This window comes from Mauremys reevesii, linkage group 20, assembly GCF_016161935.1.
Source record: "Mauremys reevesii isolate NIE-2019 linkage group 20, ASM1616193v1, whole genome shotgun sequence".
Classification (NCBI taxonomy): domain Eukaryota; kingdom Metazoa; phylum Chordata; order Testudines; family Geoemydidae; genus Mauremys; species Mauremys reevesii.
This window is the reverse complement of record NC_052642.1, coordinates 14,594,804-14,617,139: the sequence shown is the minus strand read 5'-3', so window position 1 is coordinate 14,617,139 and position 22,336 is coordinate 14,594,804. Positions and strand designations below refer to the sequence as shown.

General features: G+C 43.9%; 1 protein-coding gene across 3 annotated transcripts in view; it reads right to left on the bottom strand.

Annotated features, from left to right (window-relative positions):
- Window positions 1–2,415: 2,415 nt before the first annotated feature.
- EXO5 (exonuclease 5) overlaps window positions 2,416–22,336 on the bottom strand; it is a 154,400-nt gene continuing 134,479 nt past the window's right edge. Inside the window, exons 1-5 of one of the 3 annotated variants that reach the window (XM_039507343.1) lie at window positions 8,549–8,716; window positions 6,882–7,150; window positions 6,043–6,147; window positions 5,479–5,651; window positions 2,416–4,119 (exon numbers count right to left, since the gene is read on the bottom strand). In XM_039507343.1, coding sequence (XP_039363277.1) covers window positions 3,652–4,119; window positions 5,479–5,651; window positions 6,043–6,147; window positions 6,882–7,150; window positions 8,549–8,643 — 1,110 coding nt within the window. In that variant the 5' untranslated portion in view covers window positions 8,644–8,716 and the 3' untranslated portion in view covers window positions 2,416–3,651. Of the gene's footprint in view, window positions 4,120–5,478; window positions 5,652–6,042; window positions 6,148–6,881; window positions 7,151–8,548; window positions 8,717–22,336 lie in introns of those variants that run through there. The other 2 variants (XM_039507344.1, XM_039507345.1) reach the window with 2 other exon arrangements.

Sequence of the window (22,336 nt, the reverse complement as noted above, 5' to 3'; positions counted from 1 at the left end):
ACAAGTTTAGAGCTGCAGGTTTCGGAGTGGTAGCTGTGTTAGTCTGTATCAGCAAAAACAAGGTGGAGTCCTTGTGGCACCTTAGAGACTAGAGCGTCTGGATCCCCCCATCCTAACAAGGATTGGGTGAGGTCTCCTTAGCACCAGCTGGGATAAGCACCCTCCCACAAGGAGCAGAGCAGGAGGCAGTCCCCTATACAGTCCTAAGTGAAGTCAGGAGAGAATGCGCCTCTCTCCTGTGCTACAACGGGCACATCTGAGAGAACACCAGTACTGCCGGAACCCCAAGTGCTCAAAAAGCATAAGATTGATTTAAAGATTATGACATTTTAAAGCTAATAGATGTTTGGTACTTTTTAATTTGCCTTCTGGTGTTGCAGCATTTAAGGGTATGTTTCCAGGTTTTCCTCCTTAGCCAAGAGAGCTAGAAACCAAAAAAAAAAAAAAAGGGGGGGAGGGGGAAAACACAGCTGAGATTCTGAGCCCCCTGCCAATATTGTTTCATTGTACTCCCCCATCTGTTGTCTCTTGTCTGACACTTAGGGTATATCTATATTACCCACAGAATCGGCGGGCAGTGATCAATCCAACGGGGATAGAGAATAAGATGGAGAATATCTTATTGTCCTTATATAAATCGATGGTATGCCCACATCTTGAATACTGCGTACAGATGTGGTCTCCTCATCTCAAAAAAGATATACTGGCACTAGAAAAGCTTCAGAAAAGGGCAACTAAAATGATTAGGGGTTTGGAACGGGTCCCATATGAGGAGAGATTAAAGAGGCTAGGACTTTTCAGCTTGGAAAAGAGAATAAAGGGGGATATGACAGAGGTATATTATATCATGAGTGATGTGGAGAAAGTGAATAAAGAAAAGTTATTTACTTGTTCCCATAATATAAGAACTAGTGGCCACCAAATGAAATTAATGTGCAGCAGGTTTAAAACAAATAAAAAGAAGTTCTTCTTCACACAGCACAGAGTCAACCTGTGGAACTCCTTGCCTGAGGAGGTTGTGAAGGCTAGGACTATAACAGGGTATAAAAGAGAACCAGATAAATTCATGGAGGTTAAGTCCATAAATGGCTATTAGCCAGGATGGGTAAGGAATGGTGTCCCTAGCCTCTGTGTGTCAGAGGGTGGAGATGGATGGCAGGAGAGAGATCACTTGATCATTACCTGTTAGGTTCACTCCGTCTGGGGCACCTGGCAGTGGCCACTGTCAGTAGACAGGATACTGGGCTGGATGGCCCAGTACGGCCATTTTTATGTTATCTAATGGGGTTGTGCCCAGTGGGGCCCTACAGGGATTTGTTCTCAACCAGTTATCTGGAAGAAAATATAAAATCATTGTTGGTAAAATCTACAGATTACCATGCCACTAATTTTTGTGTAAACAACAATGGAAATGGGTCAGTCATACAGAACCACCTGGATCGCTTGTAGCTCATCTGAACAACCTGCATTTCAATACAGCTAAATTCAAGGTCACACAACTAGGAACAAAGAATGCAGGTCAAACTTATAAGATGCGGGGAGGGAAGGGGTTGTATCCTAGAAAGCAACAACTCCGAGAAGGATTTTGGGGTCATGGCAGACAACAAATTGAACCTAAGCTCCCAGTGAAATCCCATAAGAGAGAGTAAATGCGATTCTTGAATGTTTAAATAAGAGAAGGGCAGTAAAGTTACCTGGATATACACCATTAGTGACATCTTTACTGGAATACTGTGTCCAGTTCCAGTATCCACACTTCAAAACAGATGTTAAAAAAATTGCAAAGCATTCAGAAAAGAACGACGAGAACACCGCAGTTTGGAAAAGATTCCTTACTGCAAAAGACTAAAAAAAAAAGCTCCATCTATTTAATTTATTTAAGGGAAGATTCAGTAGTGACTAGAACACAATCTATAAGCAAGGAAGAGCTTTCTGATAGTAATGGCTTTTTAAACTGGCAGAAGATGACAATGACGAATTCAGATTAAAAATAATAATACCTAATCGTGCTTTTCATCAGCAGATCTAAGAGTGCTTTACAACAGTCAGTTGCATTATCCTCATTTTACAAATGAGGAAACTGAAGCACGGAGGTGAAAAATAAGGCACACGTTTTTCAGAATGAACATAATTAACCACTGGGACAACTTACCCAGGGAGGTGGTGGATTCTCCATCACTTGGAGTCTTTCAATCAAGACTGGATGGTTTTCTAGAAATATCTGCCATAACTCACACAAGATGATAAATACAGAAATTATTGGGTGCGGTTCTGTGGCCTGTGTTATACAAAAGATCAGACTAGATGATCAGAATAAGAAGTTTTAAGGCCTGAAGGAGCCAATCTATGAATTTACACCAGTTGAGGACATGGCTCGTCATGTATGAGCATTCTCTTCTAACGCTAATATTTAAACTTCACAAGTTTTGCCGTAGTTATAGCTTTCCTTCCTAATTCACTCCCCCTTGCACACACAAAATCAAAACTGGTTGTTTTTAGTCCAACATAGGAGAAATGGGTTCATTTCCCCTGCCCCTCACCTCAAAAAATTTCAATTGACAGGATAATTTCCTGGTATGGAAATAGTGAAAGTTTCTATTTATTTGATTTCAATAGTAAAAAACCCCCAAAACATACCAAACAACCCCTCTTCCCCCACAATTAAGAACTTTGTTGTTATACATTAAACATTTTAAAAACAATACATTTTCCTTCATACAGATAATCAAGTAATATGTTAAATAGTCAGATGATTCTAAATTACTTACTTACTAGAACATGTAATTTTGACAACACATAGAAAGGTTAAAGACTTACATAAAGAACGGAATCAGATCCGCTTTTAACAGGCTGACCCAGCAAGGCAATGAATGACCACAACTCCCACTGATACCAATGGGAATGAGGGTACTTGGCATCGTACGGGCACCGTGCAGGGCTGGGCCTTCAGCTGAGATTTGCAAAGGAACCTAAGGGAGTTAGGTGCCAAATTCAGGCAACCTTTGAAAAATTCCAGCCTTCATGTCACTATGCCCTGGTGTAGCACTAATGGGTTTTGGGAGAGAGCTGAGTTCAGCTTCAATCTTATAGAGAGAATGGCTGATATAGGATCTTTGGGAGAGCAGATGGAGAAGACAGATGAAGGGTAAAGTTACTCCAAAGGAACTAAAGATGAAGCACCAAGTTTGGGTGTGGTAGGATCTGGGGTTATGGTTTGGAACCTTCTCTACATAAGAGTTTATAGCAGTAGGAAATAAAAGAAACTATTGTTCAAACCACTTCACCAAGATAAAATTACATAACCCTCAGAGAATCCATATGCAGTAGGCATTTACCCCCATTTTATAGATGGGGAAATGGAGGCTCAGAGAAGTGTGGCAACTCGCACAGCTTGCCTCGTGCTTGAACTGCACCCCTGTAACAATATGTACTATCCAAACCAGTATTTTCTTAAGAGCACTTAAAATGTCACATTACAAACATGCTGCCAGATTCACCATTGGTGCAATGACTTCTGCTTAGTAAAGTGATGGGCTTGGCCCTCTTTTGTGGTTTGCTCCATTCTATGGTCCGGTTAACCCCATGAATTGAGTGCACGCACATTTTCACATCAGTAAGGAGGAACCTCCTTCCGGAAGGACAGGATTGCCTTCATTTACTCTTCTTTGGTCCGCTTCTCTGTTCAGGCCCTTCTGCCCTCTTCTTTCTCCAGTCACAGATCTCCGAGTAGCTACAGGATTGGCACTTCCACGCTTCCTCAATTTCCACCCCCTGGACCTCCCTTTGTCCTTTCCAGTAAGCAAGGTAGTACTGTGCTCTCTCTCGCACCTTTTCTTCTTCAAACCGAACCGCCTCCGTCCCGAGCAGGGTGTTACTTTCCTGGTGGCTGTATTCGATTTTCAAACAGTCAATACCGGGGATGTCGGAGAGCGTCAGGTTTAGATACATCAGTTCCAGGAGGTCCCCAAAGCAGGTTACCGTGAATCCTACTTTCTGAGCATGATCCCTAATTTGCGATCCCAGTGGCTGCTCTGGCCTCAGCTGGATGTGACTGGTGATAACATCTGGTTTCAGTTTTCCTTGCACCATGGCATCAAAAATGTATTTATACAAACAGACCTGGAAGCCGGGAGGAGTGGGGGAAGAAGGGGAAGATAATTTAATAGATGATCAAACAATAGTGCATTATAGAACGCAACAAGCTGGGATGAACTCCCCTAGGCTATGTCTACACTGACAGTTAGGGATGGGAATCCCAGCTTCAAAAGACACTCCACTTTCACTCATCTGAGCTAGCATGCTAAGAATAGTAGTGCAACACGGGCAGTGGTGGCCCAGCCTAGCCACCGTGAGTACGAACCCTCCAGGTTCAGAGGGGTTTGTACTCAGAGCGGCTGGCCCAATCTGCTGCTGTCCATGCTCCACTAGTTTTAGCTCAGATGGGAGCAAGCGTGAATATGTCTGCACAAGCTGGGAATCACACCCCTAGCGCAGAGTGTAGGCACAGCCTCAGGCGTCATTGGAAACCATCATGCTACTCGGTGCAATTCTTCCTCGCCGAGAGTATTATACATAGAAATGCCCATCTCTGTAAGGTTACAGATCACCTCCAAATAGACGAGTAGTCCAGGAAAATGTGGACAACTCACTGAACCACAGAGGAGCCAGTGATAAAAATGTACATGCAAATAACTTCTAGGTGTAAATAAAGTGTGTTCAAAATTGAGGCGAGAGTCTGACAGAATGAGACTTAATCAGCTGAACTTTAAAAGGTGGGGTTTTCAGCGCTGCCCTAATTCTAAATGGGAATCAGGCAGCCAAATAAATCCTTTAGGCAGCTTTGATGATACGCAGCTGAAAGCAGATCTCAAATTACATGAATAGGGCGCACTTGTAGTTAAAATAAACTTAATATTGCACAACCAATCCAAGTGCTGTGGGATTTGATGGCAATAGTTTAGTAGGTGACATATGTCTCTGCAAGTCAGCATTGAACCAATTATCTGGGAGGCCATGGAATGCTGGAGGACCATCTTTTGCATGAGATGTTGACCCAAGTGTCCTGACTTGTCTTTGAAGCTCCTAGGACACTTTTCCCAAGAGAAGGGTTGTTAACGCTGATGCCTGGTCTGAATCCCAGTTGGGGTGGTTATACTCCACCTACATGGAGTTCCCCTTCTAGTTTCAACTGAATACTTCCTGTCCTAACATGGCGGCTGGCTGTCAAACAGCGGTTCTCTTTCAGTCCAGGGATGGCTGCAATTCACATATAATTTGCACAATAATCTGTAGAATGTTTTTGGTATAAGAGGGACAATATAAATACAAGGTCGTTACATTACACTACTTCTTTAGTAATGTTAGTCTAATACCCATTCGTTGCTTGTTTTCTGAGCAAATATTTGTCTATGGATTTGAATAAAATTTTACCCCTATTTTGAACATATTTGTCTATGGATTTGAGCATATTTTACCCACCTGGAAATAATCTTTCTTTTTCTGTGCTCCAGAAGGCATAAAAGGTCGGCCTCGAGTTTTTAGCTCTCTCAGCTCGAGCTCTCCCTTGGCACTATAGCACAGCTCATCAATAATTCCCATCAGGAAGACACCTTCTATTACTCCAAACACTGGAAGCTCCCGCACGCAGCCACCTGGAATACAAAATGGGATACCCATACATTTTATGAGGCTCGCATGGCTTTTGAATGAAGACTTAAGTAACACTGCAAATGTCTTGGAATTGTAGTACTGATGCATTTTAAGAATTTGCATTTAGACACCGGATTAAGAGAATGCTTGCATGCCTCCCCAAGGAGATTCAGTTTTAATAATCTAAGGTGGTTATTAGAAATTCAGGCAAGGGAGTTTAAAAGAAATATTTTTGTCTTAACAATCTCTAATTGTTATCATCCTTTCAAGCTAGCACAAAGATCACAACAAATTTTTATATATAAAACACACACTCTCTCTGACACCACACAAACACAGAGTAAAATGAAGATAAAAAAAAATTATGACAATACCTTTTGCCTGCCTACATACCTGCTTGTAGAACTGGAATCACAGAAAGAAGATTCAGTATTTTTATTGCCCAAGAATCTTCCCTGCTGGTCGTACGTATTTTCACTACATCATGGACTTCTAGTTCTGATTTCAAAAAGAGATAAAATGATTATTAATTTTTATCACAGTCCTGTCTTGAGGCTGCAACTCTGGGTCCCATTGTGCAAGGCACCACGAAGCATGGTAAAAAAGCTTCAGTGTAAATAAACAAGATAGACAACAGGTGGGAGGGGAATCGGGCACAGAGATGAGTACCCTTGGGTACTCAACAGATGAGTTGGAGAGCCAGGAAGAGAAGAACCCATGTCTCCTGACACCCAGTCCAGTGCCCTCTTTGAAAATAAATTACCAATGTTAGAAAATGATAAAAAATTAGGCCCCTTTCCTTGACCCTGGTGCAATATATCAATCCACTGAGGATTACAAGGAACATTTTCTTTTTTCCAAGGATACCCATAAGTTAAATTTAGTCCAGACGCCGGCATACTAGGATAGTTAAAGCAGCGTGTGTTATACTGCTCTTTAATGCAAGTATATGCTTTTGGAAGGCTCTTATGAGACTAGAAGGTGAAATTCGGCTTGCAGTTATACCTGTGCATCCCTGCTGACATCAATAGGGTTGTACAGGTGTAGCTATGGGTAGAATTTGACCCAGCGTATTACAAGTAAATGAATTTGTTAACACACATATTAAAGCCTTCCAAAATCTTTGCAGAAAACATGATGAAACAACGCCCTGTGTGATAAAAGATGCAGAAAAAGCTGAGGAGAAAGAAAACAAAATGGAAGTTTTTACTGCAACAGTCTGGTAGTGTTACCTCTGGCTAGATGTATGCTCTTCCCTGTGTTCAATAACACTACGGTCTCTGGTGCCTGCAGCTGGGGGAGCTCCCGCCCATAAACCATTTGTTGTTCGCACCAACTCTGAGTGGACAGATCAGTGACGCAAAGGTACTTCAGGTAATATTTTTCCAGGGGAGTCTGCGCTCTCTTTCTTTTCACCTTCCCAGCTGCACTGTCTTCCGTCAACACCTTCTTTAAGGATTCCAGAGGCAGGTCGCTTGAGGAGTTTGGCTTTCCAGAGTCTCTATAATGAAATACATTGTTTCCCCCTTTCTAAAGTACTTTAAAAATACAATTGTTTTGCAAAAAGCGACAAAGAGGAGTCCTGTGGCACCTTATAGACTAACAGACGTATTGGAGCATAAGCTTTCATGGATGAACACCCACTTCGTCAGACGCATTCAGGGCCGGCTTTAGGTATTTTGCCGCCCCAAGCACGGCAGGCAGGCTGCCTTCGGCGGCTTGCCTGCGGGAGGTCCCCGGTCCCGCGGATTCGGTGGCACGCCTGCGGGAGGTCCGCCGAAGCCGCAGGACCAGCAGAACCTCCAGGCATGCTGCCGAAGGCAATTTGCCTGCCGCCCTCGCAGCAACGAGCAGAGCGCGCTCCGTGGCTTGCCGCCCCAGGCACACGCTTGGCGTGCTGGTGCCTGGAGCTGCCCCTGCCCGCAGGGCCCAACTGGAATACTCGGCGGCGGTCCGGGGCTTCGGCAGCACTTCAGCGGCGGGGAGTCCACTCTCGGTTTTCCGTGGCACCAAAGGACCCTCCACCGCTGAAGACCCCCGGCGCAGGGCCCTCTTAGGCGCGGGGCCCTCTTCCGGGGAATCGGCTTAAAGCCGGCCCTGGACGCATTCACCCACGAAAGCTTATGCTCCAATACTTCTTTTAGTGTATAAGGCGCCACAGGGCTCTTTGTCTCTTTTTACAGATCCAGACTAACCCAACTACCCCTCTGATAACTGTTTTGCAGTTTGCACAGTAAGTTTATCCAGCAAAGCCACTAGCACAGAGATGAAACAGTAAAGTGATGAGCAGTATCAATCTCTCCTTCAAGTCTGTGCCAAGGTAGGAACACACTGGTATAGTTCCTACTGTCCTCTGGGAAAGCCCCAGTGAGGAGCAGCCATTTGTTTTCAAGGAGCCAGATTAGGGCAAGTTCGGACAAGTTTCACACCCTCCCATGGGAAAGTCCTGCCCAGCCCCGGAGCAAAGGGAAAGTCTCCCTGCGTTAAGAATGTAGATGCTGGGAGCAGGGAACAACTGCTGGGATGGAGATTTGATCTTCCGGACTCCTTGGGGAGGTTACAAGCCTTGGTCCCCCCCGCCCTGTTTCCAGGCAGGGGGCCGGTTCGCTGCCCCCTGCCTCCGGGAGCGAAGGGGGCACAGGACCCCACGCTGCTTTGCAAAGCACCCAGGCTGCACCCCGATTTGGGGGCTGCTTCCCAGAGGCCTGGGAGGTGCAGCTCTTCTAGGAGCTGCCAAAGGAGCCCCCCGGGGGTTACCGGGGAAGAGCCATCGCCGGCTGCAGTCGGGATGCAGCCTGGGGTGGGGGGGGGCGAGCTCCGGGGGCTGCCGCCGCTCTAGGCTTTGGGGGGCGTTTTACAGGCGAACCCCGAAGCTGGGGAGAGGGGGGGCAGCGCTCACCCCGGCTGCAGCGCGTGGTCCCCCGGCTCCTCCTCCAGCAGCCGCAGCAGCTCGGAGTCGCTGAGCTCGCCAGGATCGGAGCCCGGTCCCGCCATGGACGCTTGAATTGCAGCCTCGGCTCCGCCTCCCCCTGCGCGCTGGGGCGAGCACCGGCCGGAGGAGGGGCAGGGGGCAGGTCTCCACCCCCGTCCCCTCCCTCCTCTGGTCCCAGCCCTTCCCCGCCTCCCTTAGGCTGCAGCGATCGCAGAAAGGGGCACGAATAAGGGAGCCCCGGGGCAAGCCCCGAGAAGCCCAGCCCCGGCCGAGGCATTCTGCATTGTGTCCGCCCCGGCAGAGCCGTCTGGCTCTTCTCTTCCCTGTCGGCTTGTCCAGCCACTGCCAGTGATGCACAGGCCCTGGCCACAGGCTGTAGGTTTGCTATTAAACGGATAGCCCCCATTTAGCAAATCCTGATTCTGCCTTCCTCAGGCAGCCTTGCCCCCGCTCCTGAATCTACTGCGATCCTGGCAGTATTGGGGGTCTTCTGTAAAGCTCCAGCTCCTGGAGTCACGTCGAGAGCCCTGCAAATCCCAGATATCCACGGACCCGTTTCGGGGGATCGCAGACACAAAATCTGTGGTGGCGCAGGGCTCGAGGCAGGTGAATACGTGAGTGTTTCATCTTTCCTGAAAAAGAGGTTCTAGCAGAAAAAGCTTGAAAATGTGATCCAAGTGCATCCTCAAGCTTCAGAAAGCAGAAGTCAAAACAATAGATTTAGGGTTCAACTCCTTTGTTTTAAAAACTCAGGATTTTGTAAGCCAATCTCGTGATATTTTGTAGCCTGACACCAGTTTTGACAACCTTCTAATACCATGTGATTTTTATGGGGCACAAACACCTTTCCTGTGCTTTGTTCCTGCCCTTGGGTGTGAATCAGGGGCAGCTCTATGTATTTTGCCACCCCCAGCACAGCAGGCAGGCGGCTTTCAGTGGCGCGCCTGTGGGAGGTCCACCGGTCCCGCGGCTGCAGTGTACCCACTGCCAAATTGCCACCAAAGCCGTGGGGACCGGCGGACCTCCCGCAGGCATGCCGCCGAAAGCCGCCCTCGCAGGGACCGCCAGGGCTTGCTGCGCTGGTGCCTGGAGCCGCCCCTGGTGTCAATCAACATTTTCTCTGCACAGCTCTGAGAATAAGAAGTGTTACTTTAGGTGTTCGTCACCGTTGATTATGCTAGGGCTGTCAGGTTAAAGCAGGAGCTCCTGGCTGCATGAGTCTCAAGGGTAGCAATGTCGTGACACAGCAAAACCAGATAAAGATGCGTCAGATGAAAGGTTTATCCGAAGGGAGGCTGTGTCTAGGGAATTAGTGGGTGAGTCAGTCATACTCAGGTGTCAGCGGCTTAATGCTGGAAACTTGACAGAGCTGACACGCTGAATGTATTTGTTCAAAGTCACGCTGGAAAGAATACGAATAGGCTAAGCCTTGACCCCCAACTTACATAAACACAGAGTTACTAAGACCAGTTTCACACCTCCCTTCTTGTTCTGCTGTCTCCTTGCCTCTAATGCTGGGAAGTAATGCCATTTCTTTGCATGACAGAGCCTTACATACGACTCCTTCAAACTTCGCTTCTGTTTTCTAAGCTCTTCCTGCACGGATGTTATAACCTATTCATGTGTCTGCTGGTGAGAACTGAAACGGCGTTATTAAACATGGATTTAAATGTATTCCCCCCATAATTTTCCATGTCTGTTACAGCAATAGGAGAAGGTCTTCAAAGGCAAAAGAGGAGCGTGGGAGCTGTACAAATACAGACAGGAATGCCTGATAGCGCTTTCTCCTACCTAGACCTTGTCTGACAAGGGTTCTTTAATCTTTACCAAATGCTACACTCCTCTGCCTTCCCAGAGCCATTGGCTGTCAACATGCATATGAGAAACTTAAGTCTCTCTAAATTAAGTCAGACTGAGTTGGGTATGCTAGAGGAGAAAGTTTTATCTTCTGTCTGCTAATTCTAACCACAAAAGAAGTTCCTGGGGGAAAGTTACGAGATACAATGGGTACCTGGCAGAATCTGGTTGCTACATTGCAATAGATCACGTGCTTACTCGAAATAAGTTACGCAAAATAAATGACTCCAGCCAAGTTACGGAATGACCGTTGAGCACGTCTGACCCTGACACTATCAGTTGCCTAAAGGCACGGTAAACAAGAGGCAAAGCTTGGCAGTCCCTCATTGCTAAGCACCCTTCTAAATAGATGGTCAAACATTCTTCTCATCAGCTCTTCAAAGCAAGCCTGCCGTGTGCTTTATCAAAGACAGATGCAGATAGTGTTAGTTAATGAAATCATGGATTTTTAAGGCCAGAGTCATCGAGTCTGACCTCCAGCATAACAGGCTATAAAAGCTCACCCAGCAATTTCTGGATTAAACCATAACTTCTGTTTGGGTTAGAGTATCTCTTTTAGAAAGGCATCCAGGCCAGGTCTACACTACACATTTACATCAGTATTATAACTACGTGGCTCAGGGGTTTGAAAATCCTCTGATCGACGCAGTTGTACTGACCTAAGCCCAGTATAGCTAGCGCTCGCTTCATGGGAGAACTTCTCCTGTTGACATAGCTACCACCACTTCTCACGGAGGTGGATTAATTATGCTGATGGGAGATGCTCTCCTGTCAGTGTAGTAACTTCTTCACTAACACGCTGTAGCTCTGCCACTGCAACTTTTTAAGAGTAGACCTACCCCACAGTCTGGATTGAAAAACTTCAAGTGATGGAGAATCCACCTCACTCCTTGCAAAGCTGTTCTGATGGTTAATTACCTTCACTGGTGAAAAAAATTGTACCCTATTTTATTGGATTTTTTCTAGTTTTAGCTTTTTACCATTGGACTTCATTCTGATTTTTACTGCTAGATCAAAGAGCCATTACTATCATAGAATCATAGAACTGGAAGGGACCTCGAGAGGACATCTAGTCCAGTCCCCCGAACTCAAGGCAGGACTAAGTATTAACTAGACCATCCCTGACAGGTGTTTGTCCAGCCTGCTCTTAAAAATCCCCAATGATGGAGAGTCCACAACCTGCCTAGGCAATTCATTCTAGTGCTTAACCACGGTGAGAGTTAGGAAGTTTTTCCTAATGTCCAATCCAAAACCACCCTTGCCGCAATTTAAGCCCATTGCTTCTTGTCCTGTCCTCAAAGGTTAAGAAAAACAATTTTTCTCCCTCCTCCTTGTAACAACCTTTTATGCACTTGAAAACTGTTATCGCATCGCCTTAGTCTTCTCTTCTCCAAACTAAATAGACCCAATTTTTTTACTCTTCCCTCATACGTCATGTTTTCTAGACCTTTAATCAAGGCCTGTCTCTTCCTCATATAGGTACTTATAGATTGTAATCAAGTCACCGCTTAACCCTTCTCTTGCATAAACGAAATAGACTGAGATTCTTAGGTCTCTGACAGCGGTGCCCATGACGGGTAATAGAAAGTTTTGAGGGAGTAGGTTGTAATAAAGTATTACTGTTCTGTCAGAGAAGAGTTAATGTTGGCAGAACAAACAAAGATACAAGTTGGGAAGGATTATGCTTTTATTCGGGCTCTCCAATGTAGGCATCATACCAGTTTCTCTTCATGAAAACCTCACTTTGTTAGAAGCCTGTTGGTTATTTAAATCTACTTCCCCGGGGAGAACCCCACAAAGGGAATCATTTCAAGGTTATACAAAACAATGGGAGAGGATTCATACAAATGCCCTTAGATATCTCTCTTTCTGGCAGAGACATGGATGTAGTTTTTTCCCTACCCACAAATTAAAACAGAGTGTGGCAATAAATGTTTAATGCTCTTAAACTTGGCAAGGGAGATGCTGATTAATGTTACCAGGTGCATGTATATAACACACGCTAGAATGTATTTTATGTCTCTAGATACCTTTCCTTTTTTATTGGAAAGAGTACAGAGGATTAGGCTGTACATCATGCATATGGTACAACGCTCCCTTGACCAGGGAGTTTTTACAGCTTGGCACGGACTCTAACATCTGTTTACTGTGGGCATCTACCCAGCTCTCTCCCGTATGGGCTACTACTGAGACTTGGGCGATAGCCCACTGCTGCAAGTGTCCCTATTGATATCACTCTACGCCAGAAAGAGTTTAGTGTTACAGGTGTATCATTCATTATAAAGGGATGGCCACCTTATGGGAACATGGAATTCCCTGAAAATATTTTCTTTTTTACATTGTGACAAGAATAAAAAGTGAACAAACCAGATTGCTGTTACACAGAGAAAGTAATACCCAACCCTTATAATATGTGACCATTGCAAAGTTAATCCAGAGGCAATAATGCTGCAGTGACAGTTAGCTTTTGATCTTCTGTCTACAGTTTTATATCCTACGGCACTGTATTTCCTGAAAACGTAGGACATGCTGGTCTTTTTTCAGGCTACAAATCCGCTGCATCTATTTAGTCACTTATAGCGCTAAACCACAGAAACCCATATTCACTAAAATTGTTGGCTGAAATTCTTAGAGAGAGAGATTCAATACCCACTTCCTATTAATTTTAATAAGTATGTGTCCAAATCTCCTCGCCAGCTTTGAAAATCCCAGCCATAGTGGGCATTTTGATGCACTTAAGAAGATATCAGTTACCCAGGCACAGGAACATAACAGGGATCACCCAATTATATCTATGAAACTGCTGTAATGTGATGTTAGTACAAATTCCACCACCTATATTTGGCGACATCTTGGGGCATGTCACTAAAGCATCAACAAATGATTCCCAATGCGTAATACCATTCCTACTGGCTGAAGAACAAAATGATATTTTCAGGGTTATCTAAAGGCCCTTGCATCAAAATACCTGACTTTTCCCAGGATTTGGGGGTAATCCTTATGATTAAAAGGCACCTGCACCATGGTGTACACTATTAACACAGTAGGAGTGCCTGACCTTTCCTGCATCAGAATTTTTCCAGGGCCCTACATTTGCATTAAAAGGAGCAGAATGTATTTTTCCTCTCTTTTAATAGGGAACTACAGCCGGAAGGGTGAGAGGTCTTAGCAGGCAATGCTCCATCTTGATCTGAGGCACAGGTGTGCTGGGAAGGGTAATAAAGACAAGGTCACACATGGGTCCAATTGTACAACACTTATATGCTTTCTTGGCACGGTGCTTTGACAACTGTTCTATGACAGACAATCTCCAGAGTTAGGGAAAATAGCAGCCAGCAAGCAGTTGGGGTGACTACAGACACACAAAGTTTCAGACCAACAAGTTCCAAAAGGGAAAACAAAATCCTTCTACAGCAGAAGCAGTTTCTCAAGGTATTCATCTTCACAGCAGGAAGAAAAGACCTGACATGTCAACACTACCATTATAGAAATTATTAGACCATTTATCTCTGTAAACCTACTGAAAAGAATAAATTGGCCACCTGTCTGCACTGTTATTTAAGAAACCACCTCACAAGAAGAAATGCAGAGACAAAGCAGAGCTGTCTCTCACACATGCACACAAACACACACACCATTTAATAAGTAACACGGAGTCAGGTTTTGTTAGGAGAGAGGGTATTCAGTGCTTCTATTCACTGGATAACCAGCCAGCTCAGACTCAGACATTTTACGCTCCCAGAAACATCTAGCCCCAGACCCTCAAATGTATTTAGGTACCTAAATACCTTTGAGGATCCAGGCTCTAGTTGACACAGGGCATTCTCAGAGGCTGAATAAGTATTTGCACTATCACATGATACCTGTCCTTAGAGAACACACACACACGCTCCTGCCCACAGGTTTGTCCTCTGGGTGAAATGCAGAGAGTCAGCACAGAGCCAATGCTCTACTTAATTCCCAATGAAACCATTTTAAGGGGTATGTAGTGTTAGGGGTATGTAGAAATCCCCTCCCGGCCCCAACCCAGCTTTTTCTCTGGCATCCCACTCAAGGCTCAATTCATCCATCGGTGGCCCTCGGTGAAACACACTATGGGCCCCAACTGTCTCATGAACCACCACCACAAATTGCCGCACAGTCCGCTCACCATAGCCAGGCTATGCTGTGGTTCTGCCAGACTGGCTGCTCACCGCTGCTGCTTGGGGTGCTGTTCCTCATGACAGAGGGCGAGCTGGGCCAAATTTGAGTGAGCGGTGTTGCGAGCCTCGTCCGGTGAGCGGTGCCTTGAGCAGCAGCAGGATGAACGGATCCACAGCATGGCCAGCCATGGTGAGTGTACTATACAGCTGTTTGTGTGGCCCTAGGCTGCCCCCATGCATTTAGACCCCAGGCATGTGTCTAGTTTGCCTGGTGTTAATGCCACTGGAATATTTAGTGGTGCATATTCCATGGCTTCAAGGCCCAAAGATGACAACATGATGATCACCTAGACTGTGAGCTCTCTTGGGTAGGAACTATCTTTTCATTAATCGTCTCTAGCACAGTCAGACCTTGTCCTCTGACTGGGGTTCCTAAATGCTATTCCCACACTAATAAACACTTAATTATGCAACATTTGTGATGTCATCGGTTTTCCTTTTGGAACGGGCACCTCTCATTTGGTTCCTTTGCTGCAATTCAAACAATTCAATTCTATGGAGAAATCTTTACTCCCATGACTTTCGAGAGGATTTGACACACACAGAAACCTGTGCCTGAGATCCCTACTGAGACTTACTTTGGAGTTTAACAGAAGTTTTAGTGGCTTGGTTCCATTGGCTTACACTTGCTCCTAGTTTGGAATGCAAGCACCTTTGGTACCTTCTCTAATTTGTACTGTAATCATCCCCAACTCAACACTGATGTCTACATTATTCTGATTTGCACAGTCAGCATTTCCATTTGATGTGATTTGTCACCTAGCATTCCCTAATTTTTTGCCGTTGTCAACATGTGAATCAGTTTCACACAAATGACAATTAAATATGGTTGGCTATTTTAAAACCGTTTAATATTATCTTCAGAGCTTATCAGACTTGGCAGAACAGTGTAATACATCTATTAGGGAAGTAGATAAGACTGTGTCTTTCTTTTTAATGAAAATCTATGTGCGCCAGATAATCATTTGGGGTTTTCATGATTAAAAAAATCTCTGAAACATAATTTATCAAATAATTTGGTAGCTACCGTAAGAAAATATAATGAAAAATAAAATCCAAGCACCTCTGCTAAGTTACTGGTACAGATCTTGATTACAGTAATTTGTATGTATTATTGGATAAAGTGGTGTGTTTTAGGAATTAGGTAACGGGTAAAGCACTATAGACACAAACTATTGCAGTACGCTGCTATGCGTTTAGTTTAATAGAAACTCTCAGGACCTTTCTCTGAGAAAATACTTGGTATGACACAGATAAGAAAAATAAGTATCAATATCCAATTACTTTGATTATAACCTTGTGATTTCATTTAATAAGAGGTTTAGACATTTACGGCTAGATTTACACTTCCCTTAGGTTTTTGATGATAATGGATGTTTACTTCTCTTATCCATTAAATATCATCCCAAAAGCTATTGGAAATTATGGAATACAGTGAACGAAACTGATAGGCTTTCTTTGCCAAGTTAGAACTTTTGGGCACATGTGAGTGTCTTAAACACACAGATTTACATGCTGGAGAGCTGAGTTTCAGCAGTGGTGTGGTGCCTCAATAAAAAGGTTTCCAATTTTATCATCCACAGCTTCTCTTCAAATATAAAGACTTCCTATTCTGTGCACCAGATGGCACTGACGAAATAGAAATAAAAGTACAGTACTATCATCTCAGATCTCTGTCACTGGACAGGACACTCTTGCTTCTGCAAAACCTATCGAGGTTTATCCTGATCATAATTCCCAACCACATCGAGGCCCACATTTAATCTCACTGAGGAGTAATTTACTCGACAAGCTGTTCCACTGATTGCAATGGGACTACATGAGGCATAAGATACTAGTTTGAGTGTATGTGACAGAATCTGATCTGACTGCTAGCTGTATTTTAAGACTTCCATGCAGGGCCGGCTCCAGGCCCCAGCATGCCAAGCGCGTGCTTGGGGCGGCATGCCGCGGGGGGCGCTCTGCTGGTCACTGGGAGGGCGGCAGGCGGCTCCGGTGACCTCCCGCAGGCATGCCTGCGGATGCTCCACCGGCGACCGCCAGGGCGCCCCCTGCGGTGTGCCGCCGTGCTTGGGGCGGTGAAATTGTTAGAGCCGCCCCTGCTTCCATGGTCCACCGTTTGCATACTCTTGTTCTAGGAGCAGAATTATTGGATGAGATTTACCGAGCTAAGGGTGATTACAATCAACTGTGTAGCTGAGATTCAGAAAAAAACCTGGTGTTCAATCTATGTCCACAGAGCTGTAGATTAAAACCCAAAGACACGACTGGAAATACTCCTATACGTCCTTAAAAAAAAAAATACATCTGGACTCTAGGGGGCAGATCCTCAACTGGTGTAATTTGCCACAGCTCCACAAGTTCAAGATAACAAGACACAAGCAAACATGACTGTACTTCATTGGTACTTCCTGGTAAGTTAGGAGCATGAGTAATAACTTGATGCCTCTCCTGCCAAGCATCAATTACATTATTATTTAAGTAGTGTTCTTTGTGTGTATGACACTTTCTAGATATATACAAGACAAGATCCTACCCCCTCCCGGCAAGCTTATATTAATTAGACTAATAAAACAATGAATATTTCAACCAAAAATAGCTTTAAGGAACTCCAGGGAGAGATCATGATAAACAATGGCCTTTTAGTTATTATATTGTTAGGTGCCAAAATGGAAATGAATAATGATAACGGTGTAGGAGCAGATGAATCTAATAGTAGAATATCTTTGATTTACTAGTCAGGTGGAGGTTTCCTTTACTGTAATGCTGTGTCTTCAGGTGTGCTAAGGTCGGTTCTTTTATAGTTATTGAAGACGTGTTATGGAGTTTGGTGGTACCTTATGCAGAAAAAGCAGTCTTTATTCCAGTTACATTCCTTTATTAGTTTAATGAATTTGGCTCTTTTCCTAGAAATTATGCTGCCATTTTTTGCTGTCTCTGCTGCTTAGAACTTCATTAAAATGGGAATCTGTGGTAAGACACCACATCAGTAAATGGGCTTAGGAACCTGCATGCACGTCGAGAAATAACTGTATTTGTACTTTCTGCTGGAGTAATCAGGACAAGACTGTTACTTTGATTTAATCCTCCGACTGGGGTCCCCCCCCAAAAATTTATATTTAAAACTACTTTGGAGGGCTTTAAAGCTTGTGTGGGAGGGTAGGAGAGGCTATAAGCGGGAAACCCTCTCTCCAACATGTTCCTGCTGCTCGTGTGCCTGAGGATATGAGACAGGGAGGAAGACGATCAGAAGGAAAAGAACAGTCAAAATATACTCAAACTTGCATTTTTTGTCTCTAATTTTTTGGCATGTGACATTTCTCTGGATACATCCAAGCTGGATATTGCGCATCTTATTTTATATGGTATTGTAACCTTGGGCGAAGAGCACAGACCAGCAATGGCTATCCAGTGTTATCTCTCTGCGCACTGTGCAGGGAGAATTTTTCCTTTTTCATATTGCCCAGAGGGAATCTCCGAAGTTAGTACATATCATCTTTAACCAGCAATGAGGAAAGCAAAATACATGTCTTTTTGGTAGCTGTTGTGAAGGCTAGGTGCACAGGTCGCAGAGGGTACAGATTATGTACCTGTATACTGCAACTCAAGCTGCATTGACGGCAAAGTTTTGTATTGTGAACAAAAAGGAAACAAGAACAAATAATATACGGTTTTCCATCACTTCAGGGAAATTCCCTACTGTGTCTCTGGCCGTTTGGGGCATAGATATGTTCCTGGGCAATGTCACGTCCCTTCCAACCCTGATATTCTGTGTGTCCAACCTTTCACAGCTTTCTAGATTTTTAAGAGACCATTATGTTCATCTACTCTGACCTCCTGCACAACACAGACCATAAAATTTCACCCAGTGATTCCAGCATTAAGTGGCAAAACTTGATCATCTGTTTTAGAAAGACATCCAGCCTTAATATAAAGATCCCAAGTGCCGGAGAGTTAAGCCATCCCAATGGTTAATTACCCTCAACAGTAACAACTTGCATCTTATTTCCAGTTCTTCTTTGAACAAAGAAAAAGTTTATTTTTCCATAGAGCTCTGTGGAAATTGGATACATATGTTGTGACTGAATATTCTGAGGGAACCCTTCTGTGGAGCTGATGAATGTACCAAATATAGTACTCTCTTGAGAGCCTCTATGCTGCACATCAATTTCATTTCACTATCATGCCACCAAAATTGCATATGCCTGATTCTAATTTAACCTAAGAACAGTGTAAAGGGGTCTTTGAGTAGGCATAAAGTACACTGACACCTATTTTAAGGCCCTTTTACACTGCCAGAGGGATGGAGCATGAATGTAAATGAGAATCAAGTTTTTTATCCTTGTTTCAAATAGAGCTATATTCTACACATCAAAGCCCAATGCCAGTTCTGGACATTTTCATTAGGCACCACACAGTGGCAGCATTGCCTTGACTGAGAAAGAGCATTTTCCTTGATAGTATACAATTGCTTCCTACTTGAAGATTAAAAATAAAACAATCCAATTAATATGAATGAATGTAGATGAGGCCATAGACATTAAAATAGAATATTTTTATCTTAGCAGTTCAGAGATTCAGGTGGAATGGCAAAGTGTCTATTTGCAACCCCAGAGATTGCAAGAGGCACCTCAGAAGTCAGAGCCAATAACAGTGTGCCCTTGAAAATCCAACTGGATTGCTAGAATCACTTTCTTAACGCCTATCAAGATGCACTGCAAAAATAAACAACATGGAATCTTTGTTTTCCTGGTGTCAGTAAAGTCCCCCTTAGAAGTGATTATGTTTATATACTACATTTTAACAGAGTGTAACATTTCAAAGAACTTTTGCCCTTATCAGAGGAAGCAAATGTGTGAATTCTACTTGAAATCTTTCCAACTTTATGTTGTTTGAGATTGGGACCACACGTGGCAGTATACCAGCCAATTTGGGTTAACTGATTTCCAGAGTTCTTTGAGGAATAAAAGGCTAATGGACTGAACTTTTGCTCATTTAAAAGACTTTTACATCACTGTAGCTCTATTCTCTTCAATGTTGTTACACCTGATTTACACTGGTGCAAGTGAATGGGAATCAGGTGCTAACCCTTGCCATGTATCTAGGCTGTAGAAGAGACTTAACTTACAGGAATGCAAAAATGTAGCCCAGATCCTCAGCTGGCCTGAAGTGGAGCTATGCTGATTTACACCGGCTGAGGATCTGGCCCATAAAGGGTGAATTAACACTAGTGACTTTTTTCCTTGATTGAGATACAGGACTTCTCAATCTCTTTCACTGAATAACGTTTGTAAGAAATTCAAATCAGAGGGCCAGCCCCTCAGCTGCTAGCCTGGCTCCATTGACTTGGGTGGAGTCAATGGAATGATGTGGATTTACACCAGTTGAGGATCTGGCTGAGAGGTCAAGAATTTAGAATTACTGGGATGGGGAAAACTGCTCAGGGCCAAACTTTCAAATGTTTAGGTGTCTCCGTTGTTTGATGCCCAATGTGAGAATTCCTAGGGCCTGATTTTCAAAGATATTGAGCATCTACAGTGCCAACTGAAGTCAACAGGAGTTGTGATGTCTCAGAACCTCTGAAAACCAGTCCCGAAGGCCCTTACTCCAGTGGCACAAGGTGACTTTACCCCCTTCGTGAGAAGAATTTCCCAGGGGAATAGAGCTGCTATGGTGCCCATGGAAAAAAAAAATCTTGCTGTATTAAAAAACAAACAATTAAAATCCCATCCTTCAGTTCACATCCATCTGCAGTGGATGGATCGCCGTAGCTGGAATCCTCTACATTCCCCAGTTTGAGAGACAGTTGAAGGTCTGCATTGCTCATGCTATAGTGATGGGGACCCAAAGAATAACCGGATATCTAAGAATCAGGATAAGTATCAGGACAACGGGCTAGATGGACTGCTGAGTTGAGTCTGCACGCCACATTTTCTAAAAATGTCTTAGTAGACACGGCTGTAACACCTACAGTGTCGTAAGGATCAAGGCTATGTTCTTAAAGAAGTTTTCAGAACTTTCTCCTCTGCATTTGCTTTTATCATCTATGTTAATAAAAATTATGCCAGTTAACTGAGAGGAGCCCTTTGAAGTTTCCACCATTTGGCAAAAAATTGACACGTTTGTATGAACTCTGATTTTCTAAACAGTTTGATCTTGAGGTTAATCCTATAAGAGGCTCAGCAAAAACAAAGTGATTGGGGAAAACAGTCATATCATAAGAACAGATTTAGGGAACATATTTCCTGCAGAAACTGGGGACCTCTTTGTGAACATCCTGACTACTGCATAAATTAATGTTGGAGCTGGACTGTGACGGAAGAAATGCTTTGCCAATGGTGAGACCTTTATGTGAACTTCAGAGTCATGTTCAGTCAATGCACGTGTATTGTACTGAGTGCTCAAGACAAATGAGTCTTTACTGAAGGTTTTCTTTGCAACCATAATAACGAGATTTTTTTTTTCTTTAACAAAAGCTTAGATTGTGGAGAACAGTGTCAGAGAGGGACTGGTGCAGCATACGGGCATGTACTGGCTATATCTGAGCTTACCTAAGTCTGCAGTCCATCTGTGACTCTCTTTAGGAAGCCCTGGACCCCTTCTGGGCTCGCAGATTAAGATGGCGCAAATAGGCCAGGAGGCGAATTGGTATTCGCTCTTTCAACTGCGAGTCTGTTCATATATTAAAATATTAGAAAAACAACCAAAGTGTCATGTTGAAACAAAACCTATTTCCATAACTAAGGAAATTCTCATAGCAAAAACTTTGTTAAAAGGAGAATAGAAATGTAGGGTTGGAAGGGAGATCATCTAAGTTAAGGTGGGGAATTTAAAGATAAGAAAGTCAGGAAATCCTCATGCCACTGAATTCCGTAACTTACCCATTGTAGGTAAATATGACACTAAGGCCATTCATTACATCATCATTAGGGAAAGTTGTGTGGCTAGCTTACTTGATGGAGGTTTCTCCTTTCCTTTGTATAGAAGAACAGCTGGTGGAGAGTTAGAGATGTAAAAATGCCTCCTATTCTGCTGCAGGAAACTTTTGTGAGGGAGACAGTGTAACTTTTCTGTCCTAAGGGGAATAATCACAGAAACTTTCCCACAATACCTGACCTGCTCTTCTAAATGTGGCTTGCTGTAGGGTTTCCCCAGGGAAACCCGAGAATATACAACATGCTAAGGAAGCCCTCAAAAGCATGGAATTTAGGGCAAAAAGTCTACTGGAGAAGTCTTAGCTGTATCAGTGGTTTCAGTTCACTGGTCACTGAAAGGTAAGGAGAGGAGGTCATTAATTATGTACTTCCAACAAAGATTTTGATTTGGTTCAAGAGCCGATTAAAGGTTTTGCCAGTTCCTATATTCTCAGAGTCGGTATTCTTTTCCCTAATTGCAATTCTGACCCTAATTGTAATTCATCTCTCCAGTGGGAGAGTCAAGTTTGGAGCGGAATAGCGCTAGACATATCTTTCTATCCCACGTATATGGTAGTGATTGTAACTATGTGATAAATTGTTGGACCGTGTGATACATTGCACTGCCACATTATACTCTGTCCACTAATCCATCACCTCTTTGGCTTTTTCTCTTTTTCTTACATTCCAAAATCTCTCAGCAGCTTCAAACAACATTTTCCTGGGAGTGCATGCGTATGTGGGGTTGGGGGGTGGAGGGAGGAAATCACCCCAATTAACCT